The sequence below is a fragment of the Erythrolamprus reginae genome, chromosome 7 (genome assembly GCF_031021105.1).
Source record: "Erythrolamprus reginae isolate rEryReg1 chromosome 7, rEryReg1.hap1, whole genome shotgun sequence".
NCBI lineage: Eukaryota > Metazoa > Chordata > Lepidosauria > Squamata > Dipsadidae > Erythrolamprus > Erythrolamprus reginae.
The window spans coordinates 23586658-23600816 of NC_091956.1; the positions used below are offsets into that span (position 1 = coordinate 23586658).

Below are 14159 nucleotides of genomic sequence, written 5' to 3' on the forward strand. Positions count from 1 at the left end.
TAAGACACTGCCTTACTATCGGGGAAACACGGTACTACTACTACTAACTTGTATAGGAGGAATCTTTCCACAAGAGTCTTATTTGTTTTTCTGGCCTTTTATTATCTGATCTAAGCTATATAAACATTGAATGTCGTGCCTCCTCTATCTTTAGATATGAATCATTTATTTTCCCTGCTTAATGCCTTCATACAGTAGCCTATTCATCTCAGCTATACTATGTAGCGAAGTCTTGCTTTATATTTCTTTATGCTCTGAATTGTACTGGCATTAAGCATCTATATCTTATTAGCTATCTATCTATTTAATAAGTGAGAAAAATCATTGTCATAGTTACCCCGATATATATCTTAAATGCCTAAAATCTTTTAATATTATTGTCAATCGCAGTTTCAATTTTAAACTGTTTAACGTGGACTTTACCCCATTCTTAAGAGGTCCATAAAGGGGGCGTGCATAAGTGCACCAGCATGCCTACCATCCCTGCCTTACTGTCTCCATTCATCTGTATTTACTTCCTTTGTTTATGTTTATGCCTATACCTATATATCTTGTTCATGTTTGACTGACAAACAAATAAATCTGTCCTTAGAGGACCAAATTTGCTTTGAATAGTAGCAATTCTAACATAAATATATAAATATAATGCTGATTTTTACATTGTATCTTATAATTTCAATACATTCCAGTGGACCTCCCCTCCCCAAATAACTTAATTGGTGTCTCTTCTTTGGTTTATAGATGTAACATAGCAGTGATTCTATTGACTGACCTAATAATTGACCATAGTGTAAAGGTAGATTGGGGAAATTACTTGCATCTCTTGCTTCATGCCATTTTTATAGGTAAGTAAGCTTTTTTTAAAAAAATTGGGAAGCATTGTTAATTACCACATTTTGTGGTCTTGCATATAAAATGTTTAATGCCAAAGGGATAATTTGATTTAAAACAAACCGAACTTGAAGAGCAAGTGATACCGAAATTTTCAATGAATATAGCAATGGCCTAAAAGACTGAAGTCTTGGAAAGAATAATTGTTTTTTATATTTAATAAAATAGAAAAACCATAGCAAATAAGGAAAAATAATTTTGTAAAAAATTCTTATCTCTTGACAATAAATTATGACAATAAATAGTGAATAGGACTAGGCATGTTCCTTTTAAATGAACATTTAATTCATTAACGACAATAACATACATATACTGTATATCATTTGATTATATGCATTTTTCCCCCTTGGATATAGGTTTTGATCATCACCATCCAGAAGTATATGAACACTGTAAACGCCTCCTGTTGCATTTATTGATAGTGATGGGCTCCAACAGCAGTGTCCAGGCTGTGGCTTCTATCCTTCTCAGGAACAAGGAGTTTAATGAACCCCGGGTGCTCACCATCAAACAAATAGCACATTTGGATTGCATCTTCACAGGTGCCTTCAGTCCTCTAATTAATGCACATGGTAATGGGAGGGGGGGGCAATTCAATGAGAGTTAAAACACCCTGTATTCATAATAGTGAAGAGACCGCCTTCTGCTGCATGAATCCTAGCGACCGGTGAGGTCCCACAGAGTTGGCCTCCTTAGGGTCCTGTCGACCAAACAATGTCGGTTGGCTGGACCTAGGGGAAGAGCGTTCTCTGTGGGAATCCCGGCCCTCTGGAATCAACTCCCCCCCAGAGATTCGCACTGCCCCCTTACTCCTTGCCTTCCGAAAGAGCTTAAAAACTCATCTTTGCCGCCAGGCTTGGGACTCTTAGATCTTCCTCTGACCACTGAATGCCTTAAGTATGATTGCTGAATGTTTGGTTAATAAGTTAATTTTTTAGGTTAATCTTCTCTTTTTAATTGTTTTTAATATTGTAGTACTAAGTGGATTATATTATTATTCTATTTTTTATATATGCTGTGAGCCGCCCCAAGTCCTCGGAGAGGGGCGGCATACAAATCCAATTAAATAAATAAATAAAATAAATAGTGAAAATAAAACTACAGGTGGTCCTCAACTAACCACTGTTCACTTAACAATAGTTTGGATTAACAGCGACCTTCAAAAAAAGTAAATTGCAATCAAAATTCAAACTTATCACTGTTACCCTATTCCAGCAGTCATGCGATTGCACTTTGGGTACTTGGCAACTGGCAACAGCCAATGTTAGCATCCTCTGGTCAAATAAACACAATTCGCAATGTTTCCAGCAATTTTGTTGGTTTCCAGCAAAAGATGCCATTGGCTAATCTGGATTCACACTTACAACTTCATGGTTCCGTTTAAAACCACAATAAAATCAGATTCTGTCACATGATGACTCAAATTATGGCTGAAATGACTTACAACAAAATTTCCAGTCCCAATTACCACCGTCAGTCAAGGATTACCTGGAAAAGCTATTTCACAGCAATATGGTAGAAATTCTGTCTCTTGAATAGGTAATTGATAAAGCTACATTAATCAATACCTCTTTAATATTTTTAGAACAAACTTCATCAAGGATAGTAGGCATCTCAGATCTAAAAACTTAAGACATTTACTGTAATAAAAATATATATAAACCATTAGGTTGATTATGAGAATTATTCTAAACATTGTTTAATTTAATTTGTTATTTCAATCAGGAAAATATGAAACTGAATTAATGATTCATTTAATTTTTATTTTTGAAGATCAGACTAATGCTGCAGAGCAGACTTCTCTGTTTCAAAAAAGATTTCAGTATCTGTTAATAAAATGGTTTGAAGATTTCTCAATTCCCAGTTCTAGTATAGGATATTTTCTCCAGACAATTTATTAAATATGTTATTTATAGTAATGAATTCAGAGTTAGTTTTTAATAAATAGTATTGCAAACCTTGGTTATAGTTTTCCCTGTATAGTGAATATAGGAAGGGATGCAGTGGGGTCATACATTGTTCAACTAGAAATTTCTTTTACTATTTCATTTTGCAATCCTTGTTTGGTATATGACACTAATATTTTTCAGCAGGTGGCAGCACCTCACTATTAAATATAATAATGTAGAATTATCAATCATATATGTCCATTTTTTATGTTATTCATATGTTATTCATATTCATAAGATTAAGACTAATCTTTAAACTTTCTATTCTCCAAAGAAACTTATTTGGGGTAGCTGTACACACAGAGAACCAGGTTGGGCTTCTTCCCTAGAATGGGATGTATGAAATACTCCAAATTTAAAATATTCAGTGTTTGAAATAGCAGTTTTCTTAAGCTCGGCTAATATTGGGCAAAAATAATGAAGTATAAAGACATCAGAATATGTTCTGAAATTTTTGGAAAGTCAGTGTGAAGATTTTAAGAATGGTAATTATGTCTTTCTGTGATTAGGTGTTAATGATTTTATACCAGATCACCAGCCCTCTCCAATGACAGACTCAGGACTCAGTTCAAGTTCTACCTCTTCTAGCATCAGTTTAGGAAATACAAGCGCTGCCATATCTCAGATGCAAAGCACCATTCTCAATGAAGTTGATCTTTCAGGAGAACAAGATGAAAAAATGAAATCACTTATGGAGTTTATTACTTCAAGGTAACATTTAAATGGTGGCATTTACTTAACTATATAGAAATGTGCAAATTTTTGCAAGGGTGATAAGCTCTTGCTCAAGATTTCATAATTTCATAATATTGTGAAATATTCAGCATTACTGAGCTTTTAATAGTACCTGACTTAGTGAATTTTAAGGGTAAAAATGTCTGCTGGAATCAGAGTAAAGTTAAGATAAGCCCTACAATATCTATGAGATACCTTTAGAGTTTTGTTAAGAATGGATTGCCCCACTAGGTAAATTTTAAGAGTAAAACCTTTATCTTCCATGTAGGATGAAATTAGGGTTAGGGTTTCTTGAATCCTGTGCTTAAATTTAATGGCTGAGTTATTTTAGAAAATAATGTAGCAATTTCACTTTTACCAACAAATACCTATGGTTATTGTATCTTTGTAAAAGCAAACATGTTTTTTATATCTGACAAGCTATAACTTTTCTAAAAGAGGCGCTTGATAAATAATCAAGGAATCAAAACATGAGTTTCTGTTTTGAATTTTTTTTTCTAACTGTAGAAAACGCGGACCACTTTGGAATCATGAAGATGTTTCAGCAAAGAATCCAAACATAAAGAGTGCTGATCTGTTAACTATATTTCTAAAGCATGTTGTTTCTGTATTCAAACAGTCAAGTTCAGGTATGTTTTGAAAACTTTCAGTTTGCTGTTGTAAATTTAGCAGTTTAATGAAGGAACATGTTTCATTTAGATTTTCTCTTCCAAAATAAAAATAAATGTTCAATATGTTTTTGTACGTTTTGCTGAAATAAATGTGTGTAGTGTCATAATACACTAATACACATAATGTATACTTTACATAATGCAGGATATGGGTTTGACTAGTGTAGAGAAAAGATGGACTATGAGGGACATGACAGCAGTATTCCAGTATTTGAGAGGTTGCCACAAAGAGGAGGTGAACTTATTCTCTAAAGCACCTGTACAAGACAGGACAGACATCTGTACAAGAAACAATGGACAGAAATTAATCAAGCAGAGAAGCAACTTGAGATTAAGGAGAAACTTCCTAATGGTGAAAATAATTTCCCGTATTTTTCGGAGTAGACGCACCCTTTTCCTCCCTAAAAGTGGTTGAAAATTTGGGTGCTAGCAATCTTCCCAGATCTTACCTTGCAAGCTCTTTCATTGTTACTTTCTGCAAATGATTTTTTTCCAGCCCTAAGTCTTTGCAGGCTTTTTTTCATTGCTCTACTTAGAAGAAGTTTCTTTCCAGCCCTAACAAGGTGCTAACAATGTTCCCAGTTCTTATCAGCTTGCAGGCTCTTTCATTGTTACTCTCTCCGAATAAGATTATTTTTAAGCCCTAACTAGGGGTTAAAATAATGTGCTGAAGCTGACCAGACTAAGGACACTAGCCAGATGAATACCCGGTAGGCAGATTTTTTTCCTCCCCCCAAAATAAGGTGCCTCTTATACTCTGAAAAATACGGTAACCAGTGGAACGGCTTGTGTTCAGAAGCTGTGGTTGCCTCAGCACTGGAGGTTTTTAAGAAGAGACTGGATAGACACTTGTCTGAAATGATATAGGGCCGTGAAGGTGAACCTGTGGCGCGGGTGCCACAGATGGCACGTGGAGCCATATTTGAGGGCATGCAAGGCTTTGCCCTGCCAGCTCCAATGTGCATATGTGTGCTGGCCAGCTGATTTTCAGCCTTCTGGAGAGCAGGGGGAGGCCATTTTTCACTACCCCAGGCTTCAGGAAAGCCTCTAGAGCCTGTGGATGGCAAAAAAACGGCCCAACTGGATGTTTGTTTTCAAACTTCTGGTTGTGTTGTTTTTCACTTTCCGCAGGCTTCAGGAGGCTTTACTGAAGCCTGGGGAGGATGAAAAATGGCCCAAGTTCATTTCTGGTTGGCCCGTTGGGCCATTTTTCGCCATCCACAAGCTCTGGAGGCTTTCCTAAAGCCTGGGGAGGGTGAAAAATGGCCCAATGAGCCTACTGGTAGTCCGGAGGCTTCTGTGAGGCCTGTGCTCATGCACAGTGGGCAGCCCAGGGGGGTTGTGCATGCATGTACGGGGGAGAGGGCATTGCATTATGGGTGTGTGCACACATGAGTGTGCTATTGCGCATGCACGCACCCTTTTGGCACCCAGGCAAAAAAAGGTTCGCCATCACTGATATAGGGTGTCTTGCTTGAACAAAGGGTTGAACTTAAAATACCTCCAAGGTCCCTTCCTGCTCTAATCTGATTAATTGATACTTAATTTTAGGCACTATTAATGTTCACTGTTTCTTGCAGTTGGATTTCAGCTGGAGCAGCATCTTAGTGAAATTGCTCTGCAGACTGCACTTTCTTGCTCTTCTCGACACTATGCTGGAAGATCTTTTCAGATTTTCAGAGCACTGAAACAGCCTCTTTCAGCAACTACACTTTCTGATATTCTCTCCAGGCTTGTGGAAACTGTCGGAGATGCAGGAGAAGAAGCTCAGGTATTTTGCTTTTCAAAAAAAAATTACAAACTGATAGTTTAATTTCTATCTTGAGTTGAATGTTAAATGAAGATTTATGCCTGGGGAATATTACATATTTATAGCAGTTATAGAGTATGGCGTCATAGCAAATCATTTTGAACTTTTAAATGTCATAGATTGCTAGTTTTCTTGCAATCAAAAAAATTATTGCACCTGTGTCAGATAATTTGTGATCCTAAACATGATTCACAGATACAAACTCTTATTTTCTGCTTCTTAGAACCTCTTATAAACTATGCCTGGTAAAAATCAATAGCATGATTTTCTTCCATTTTTGATGCAAGAATGAATTAAAAATTGTAATGTAACTTCATGCATATTATAAAAAACAAGTTCTTGGGGGCCCACCTGTATGTACATGTTACCTTATCCACGCTCGGACTGTGATTTCTCCATTCAAATGTTAAAAGAAGGTCTAGATCTGGGTATCTTCAAGGGTCAGATCAGCATTGTAGTTGTCCTTCACAGGCCAGGGAGGGGGGAAGATGAGAGGGTTCCTGCAGCACCTTCCAAACAAAACAGGGTGCAGATGGTCATATGGCCGGTTTGTCCAACAGAGTGCTGCAGGAGATGTCTGTCCTGTCTCCCCCCCCGCCGTGCACGCCCCCCCCCCCTAATTTTCCATAGCAAAGGCACCACAGGCCGATCCTTTGCTATTTCAAGGCCAGACCCATGGCCCAAGTCTGGGCCCTGGACTTTGATTTTGATACCCCTACTCTAGATCAGCCTGGAAATAATTGATCTATTTCTGCATAAGTGTTTGTGGACTATGTCTACCTTATTAGGTGGATAGAATAAGATTTATAAGAATGCTTTTGTAAGTGCATACAGTTGTAGAAAAATAAGGAAAACAGGTGGGTGCTAAGTGGGATTGCCATGAGGGCTAGGAGTTTTTGCCAGCCTGTTCTGTTGAACTATATATGTTGCATGCTGTATTTATCAACAAAACATTAATATGGTCACTTGAGTTTCAGCGCTTTTCAATGTATCTGATTAATAAATTGCCTGTGTGGTAATTTGTTGTTTATAGGGTTTTGTCATAGAACTGCTTCTTACACTGGAGTCAGCTGTGGATACATTGGCAGACACCATGAAGCATTACGATCTTCTCACTGCACTTTCCCAGTAAGATTTTTTTTTAATGATAGCTTGCTGGAATATGCATTTGAAATTCTTTTTATAAGTATTTGGGCTAGACTTTCTTTCAGATCATTGGGCATATATGGGCCTTTCACTTATTGGTTCAGACAGAAGTTTTTAAAAAAGGGAAAAAAAGTGGGGTGTTTAAATGCCAGTGTCTGCAGTAAGGGTCAAAGAGTGGCAGGATGACAACAGTGGTGGCATAATAATTTAAGTCCTGTTCCTTTTGTACATGCTGGAATGGAGTTTGTTTTGACATGCTACTTTTGTTACAATGAAAGCAACAAGGTCATGCAGACATTGCTGAAAATAAGACCTCTGTGATTTAAATAAATATGCAGTACATCATTTTAATAGTTTAGTTGCCAGTCACGAACATTCCATTTTTAAGCTTTTCCATTTTCTTTTATTCATTGTGTTATTCTACTTGAAAGTTCTTTTTTTTTAAAATGACCTAAGCATTTAAGCATCTGCTTTGTTCAATGTCCTAGTACAAGTTTCCCCAACCCCTAGACCATGGACTAGTACTGGTCCCTGGCATGTTAGGAACCATGATCTAGATCAGTGTTTTTCAACCAGTGTGCCACGGCACACTAGTGTGCCGCGAGACATGGTCAGGTGTGCCGCGAAGCTCAGAGAGAGAAAGGAAGGAAGAGAGAGAGAAAGAAAGAGAGAAAGAAAGCAAGAGAGAGAAAGAAAGAAAGAAAGCAAGAGAGAGAGAGCGAGAGAGAAAGAACAAGAGAGGAAGCAAGAGAGAGAGAAAGAGAACAAGAAAAAGAAAGAAAGAGAGAAAGAAAGAGAGCAAGAGAGAGAGAAAGCAAGAAAGAGAAAGAGAGGGAGGGAAGGAGAGAGAGAGAAAGACATAGAGGGAGATAGGGAGGGAGAAAGAAATAGAGCAAAAAAGAGAGGAAGGAAGGAAGAGAAAGAAAGAGGGATGGAGAGAGAGAGAGAAAGAAATATGGAGAAAGAGGGAGGGAGAGAGAAATAGAGCAAAAGGGAGGAAGAGAGAGAGAGAGAATGTTTTTGTCCAAACTTTTTTTAGCAGCCCTCCCCCCTGCTCAATGTGCCCCAGGGTTTCGTAAATGTAAAAAATGTGCCGCGTCTCAAGAAAAGTTGAAAATCACTGATCTAGATTGCCTGTGAAACCACCCCATCTCCAGTCTATGGAAAAAAATATATTTCACAAAACTGATCCATTGTGCCAGAAAGGTTGGAGACCATTGTCCTAGTATACTTTCTTCCTCTTTCTGACCAATATATTCTGAAGTAAGCAAAATCTACTGAGCCACTTAATAAAAAAAAAAAAAACAACTAGTAATTTCTAAATGCTGAAATTCAGAAATGCTTTCGAATAAATGTATTTTAGTAAGTTTTTAAAAAATGCTTCCAAACTCTTCTGATTTAGACTTGGGTTAATATAGCTCTCCTACTGTTTTGAGGGAGCCTCTTTTTCAAGATGAGGAGAAAGCATGTTTAAGAAAACCTTGAAGCTCAGTTGTAAAATAGATACAAGAAATGTGTACTGGTTAGTAAAAGGATATTTGGAGAAACTCTGGAGTTTTAGACCTGTTACATTGTTCAGAACTAGTAGTGGAACTCCTATCCTTGAGAGTAGCAACTGGCTCACTATGTTTTAACAAATGATGCTTTATTAATTTTCTAGTCTTATTTATAAGCGGCCTTCAGTGGTCATAGTTATAAAATGGAGGATATAAATATTGAAAATACACCCTCGCATAAGCCCTGAAAAACACTCCCATAAGGTCAGTGAGCATGATGCATCCTAATGCGATATAATACCACGATGTCCAAAGGAAAAAGTAATAATGATAATTCCCTCCTCTTCCTTGAAACACGTGAAAAAAGTTATGTCTTTTTTAAAATTAATCTGTAGCATTCCTGATTAAAAGATAACTAATGTTACTTCTGTGTATTTGAAACTGAGGGATGTTATCAACTTTTTTCTTAATCACCTTAATGGTCTTGGGATAAGAAATGTGATTTTTTTTACATGCCGTATTCTCTTTTTGTTTTAGTGCTTCCTATTATGACCCATTACTGGGATGCAAATATGCAGCAAATAGAAAAAGCACCGGTCAGCTAAACCTAAGCACAAGTCGCGTTAACTCTGGCAACTTTGTAGGCTATTACAGTCACATGAAAAGCAATTCTTTGCGACTGAGTTTGATAAGTGAAAGGAAAAATGACCGACGGAGGAGCAACACGCTGGATATAATGGATGGAAGGATAAATCACTCCAACAGCTTAGCAAGGACTAGAAGCCTTTCCTCCCTGAAAGAGGGAGGAATGCACGATGTGCAGCCTACTACTGATCCGGTCAATCTGATGGCCACCATATTCTGGATTGCAGCTTCTTTGCTGGAATCAGATTATGAATATGAATACCTGCTGGCTCTCAAGCTCCTCAATAAACTTCTCGTTCATTTGCCTCTGGATAAACCTGAAAGCAGAGAGAAGATTGAACAGATGCAGAGTAAATTAAAATGGAATAACTTTCCAGGCCTTCAGCAGTTATTCCTGAAGGGGTTCACCTCTGTGTCGACCCAAGAAATGACAGTTCACTTACTTAGCAAACTCATTACAGTTTCCAAGCATACGTTGGTAGATCCATCCCAAGTAGCAGGTATTTTTCAAATGTTTTGGGAATCGTACTGTCCAGAACTATGAGTTAATGTATGGGTTCTTTAATGCATTTTGTTATTGGATTTATTCGATTTAAAGTGTATTCTCCTTATTCAAGACTGCTTCCAAAATTAGAAATTATAAAACATAAAAATTCTACCATTTAAATGAATATAAAATTAAAATGCATTTTGTTTCCCTAGGGACCTGACAGGAATGTTATTAGATAAATGAGTTTCTGAAAGGGGGATCCTAAAAATGTCCTCTCCTTCAGATAGTGCCTAAGCCTGTTATGGCGAACCTATGACACACATACCAGAGGTGGCACGCAGAGCCCTCTCTGTAGGCATGCCAGCTGCTCTTCTGGTTTCCAAACTGGAACTCGTGCACAAGCGCACCGGCCAACTGGTCTTCAGGTTTCTGGCGCACATGTGCATAAGTTCTGGTTTGGGCACTCAGTGCCCAAAAGATTTGCCATCACTGGCCTAAGCCATTTTGGGTTTTAAGGCCATTTTTCAGCATCTTAAACCGTATCTAGCAGTGCTAGGGCAAAACTTTCAGTATAGGCATCATGGGATTTCACCAGCTTCTGACCTACAATCTTCTTGTTGCATTTTGTGCCAGCAGCCTGAAATGCACCAAGCGGTGGTTAAGAAAATATGTGGATGCGCTATATTGCTAAGACTGTCCAGCTCATGAAAAGTTACCATTTACATAATCATAATTCTGTGCGGGGCCTCCTTGCTTTAGTGTTATTTGGATAACTGGAGCCAAAATCACTCACAAATTGGCATCCTGTTTTTTCTCAGGATATGCATCCTTATTCAAAATGGACTTCGCCTCAATTCCTGCATGCAACTTTATTTCTGGGTTGCTTTTTCCTTCATCCATTATTAAGCTTAGGAAACATTTACAGGCAATGATTGCTTCCTTAAAATTAGGTGTTAAGAGGCAATAGAATTCATATTACCAACATTTCATCTTCTGGCTTAGCAGTTTCACATTAAACAAATAGGAGACCAGATAAAACCCTATGAGACACTATAGGTAAATGGCACTTGGCAATAGCACTTCGACTTAATTATCCTGCTTCACAGTGCTTTCTGAGTGGTTGACGGAGTCAGCATCTTGCCCCCTGCAATCTGGGTCATCATTTTAGCCACCTCGGAAAGATGGAAGGCAGAGTCAACCTAGTGAGATTTGAACTGCCATCAGTCAGCAAAGTTAGCCTACAATACTGCATTCTAACCACTGCACCACCACGGCTCATTAAATATCCTAGGTGTCAGAACAGTAGCCCTCCAAATCCATTTTCCGAGTGCTTATCAACAGGAGAGACACCATGGTAAGTTTTAAGAGATGATAAACATTTGGGTATAAGCATCTGTCAATCAACTGGAGCAGTTTTGCCCGGATTGGGAAAAAAGAGATTTGGGTAGAGGCTAGGCACTATAAAACTGAAAGCATTAAATGGCAAAGTAGATAATCTGGTATCCTGATAAATTTGTACACCTGGCCACATTGTTTAGAACTTGTGCAACTGGAGCAGCCAGATTGTCTACCCATAATATGATAGATTTCTTTTGCATTTTTATTTTTGCTGATATTTAAAGTATTTATAGGTAGTTGCACCTTGAAATAGTTGCCTAGAAAGGATAGATATTAATTTTCTAAATTCTGCAGAAAAATTCAACTTCATCTTTTTCTGTGCAGGATTTCCTCTTAACATATTATGTTTATTGCCTCATTTAATTCAACATTTTGATAATCCAAGCCAGTTCTGCAAAGAAACAGCTGACAGAATAGCGAAGGTAGGTAATAAGCAGAAATTATTCAACATTTTTTGTTTTCATGGGGAAGGCAATTTGATCAGAATTCATGTACATGAATACAAAAGTCTGTACATTCACACACGTGGGTTTGGACCTGTATAGACTTTCAACAAGTTCTGCCACTAGAATGGAATGGAATGGAATAGAATAGAATTCTTTATTAGCCAAGTGTGATTGGACACATAAGGAATTCATATTTGATGCATAGCTCTCAGTGTACATAAAAGAAAAGATATATTTGTCTAGAATCATGAGGTACAACACTTAATTATTGTCATAGAGTGCAAATAAGCAATGAGGAAACAATCAATATTAATACAGAGGGTCAAAGGAAAAAAGAGTGGCATTTGAGGTTGGACAGAACCATTATAACAACAATGATAAGAATGTAGTAGCTAGAAGAAAAGGGACAATGATAGCAACAATTTAAGATTGGGCAATGGACAATCAATTGAGTCTCTCCCAAATAGATACATCTTGGGCAAACCCCCTAAGGCAGTGATCTTCAACTTTTTTGAGCCGCGGCACATTTTTTACAAAATCCTGGGGCACACCACCAACCAAAATGACACCAAATGACACTCTAACGCAGTATATATTATACATATAGTTAATAATATAGTTTCTAAATGTATTTATACTCACAGTGTGAAACCTATGCCTGTTTCAATGAACACAAAAGGGATATCCTAGCAGGAATGGTAGTTTGGGGACCCATGTTTAATTTCCCCACGGCACACCTGACTATGTCTCACGGCACACTAGTGTGCCTCGACACACTGGTTGAAAAACACTGCCCTAAGGAAAGCCCTCAGTGCTGGCATCCAGGAAGTCTTTACCAAGGCAGAAACCTGGCTATTCTGTATTGCATAAATCCCAAACACTGGCATCCAAGAGAGTTGCATGATGCTTTGAGCTGGCCCACTGCTCCAGCAGGAGCGATGGGACAACCAGACTGTGTCCCTACATTGGATCTAAGCAACAGCTAAGTACAGTACAGTACAGTGGTACCTCTACCTAAGAACGCATCTACTTACGAACTTTTCTAGATAAGAGCCGGGTGTTCAAGATTTTTTTGCCTCTTCTCAAGAACTATTTTCCACTTAAAAACCCGAGCCTCCAAACCTGTAACTGGAAAAGGCAGGGAGAAGCCTCTGTGGGGCCTCTCTAGGAATCTCCTGGGAGGAAACAGGACCAGAAAATGTGGGGAGAATCCTCCATGGGGCCTCTCTAGGAATCTCCTGGGAGGAAACAGGGCCAGAAAAGGTGGGGAGAATCCTCCATGGGGCCTCTCTAGGAATCTCCTGGGAGGAAACAGGGCCAGAAAAGGTGAGGAGAAGCCTCCATGGGGCCTATCTAGGAATCTCCTGGAAGGAAACAGGGCCTCAACCCTCCCTGTGGTTTCCCCAATCGCAGGCATTATTTGCTTTTACATTGATCCCTATGGGAATTATTCCATAATGGGATTTTGAACTCAGACAAAGCCTATTGTCATAATGACTGTTACAAGTTGTAATAAAGCCAGGACTCTTTTAAAATTAAATGTTTAAGTAGCTATTCCAGTAACCAATGTTTTGACTTTTTGTCCTTAGGTTTGTACAGAAGAGAAATCCCCAACTCTTGCTAATTTGGCTCATATGATGTGTTTATACAGTACACACAGTTACTCCAGAGACTGCTCTAATTGGATTAATGTAGTGTGCAGATATTTGCACGACTCATTCTCAGAAACAACTTTTAATTTGATAACATACCTTGCAGAGGTAATAATTCTTTATACATTTGGGTATGACTTTCAGGTATTGGATACTATTCTTCAGTTTCAGTTTGCGCATTTTGCTTTCTCACATTTTAGTGTTACCAAATGGATTTTCCCAATTCTAGTTCGATACTTTAACCATTATACTACAGTAGCTTTTAAACTTCCAGATATACACTTCTAATGTTATACATCAGATAATACTTAGTTTATTGAATGTGAGAGCAGGTCCATTAAAGACATAGGTTATCTAATAGCTTACTACTTTGCATTTAATGTCATTTGATATTTTGGATAATCCATTTTACACGTCTGTTTTTAGCTGTTAGAAAAAGGGATCTCCAGCATGCAGCAGTCTTTGCTGCAAATCATTTATAGTCTTTTGAGCCACGTTGACCTGTCCACAGCACCAGTGAAGCAGTTCAATTTGGAGATCATAAAGATCATTGGCAAATATGTACAGGTGAGTAATTTAAAGGGACACATTTGAAAATGTCATATCTTTCCTTTTAGAGAAATAGATTTTATGTTCTTCTGGATCAAGGTGTACAACTGCCACATTTTGTCTACTGTATATTAATATTTTCAAACTTGGCAACTTAATGATATGAATTCCTCAGCCATGTAGGCCCAATGCAAAGAGTCAAAGCAAGCTTGCTTTGGGTCAGGATGGGAATTCTAAGAGGTGAAATAGACACCTTAAGATAGAAGGCGCATTTTGGTCCT

General features: G+C 38.1%; 1 protein-coding gene across 8 annotated transcripts in view; it reads left to right on the forward strand.

Moving 5' to 3' along the window:
• The window catches only part of FRYL (FRY like transcription coactivator), a 204614-nt gene that overhangs the window by 148139 nt on the left and 42316 nt on the right, over window positions 1–14159 (forward strand). For all 8 annotated transcript variants that reach the window (XM_070757172.1, XM_070757171.1, XM_070757166.1 and 5 more), the window contains 10 exons: window positions 742–845; window positions 1248–1433; window positions 3350–3551; window positions 4083–4204; window positions 5827–6017; window positions 7090–7184; window positions 9236–9843; window positions 11556–11653; window positions 13267–13437; window positions 13756–13896. In XM_070757172.1, coding sequence (XP_070613273.1) covers window positions 742–845; window positions 1248–1433; window positions 3350–3551; window positions 4083–4204; window positions 5827–6017; window positions 7090–7184; window positions 9236–9843; window positions 11556–11653; window positions 13267–13437; window positions 13756–13896 — 1918 coding nt within the window. The remainder of the gene's footprint in view (window positions 1–741; window positions 846–1247; window positions 1434–3349; window positions 3552–4082; window positions 4205–5826; window positions 6018–7089; window positions 7185–9235; window positions 9844–11555; window positions 11654–13266; window positions 13438–13755; window positions 13897–14159) is intronic.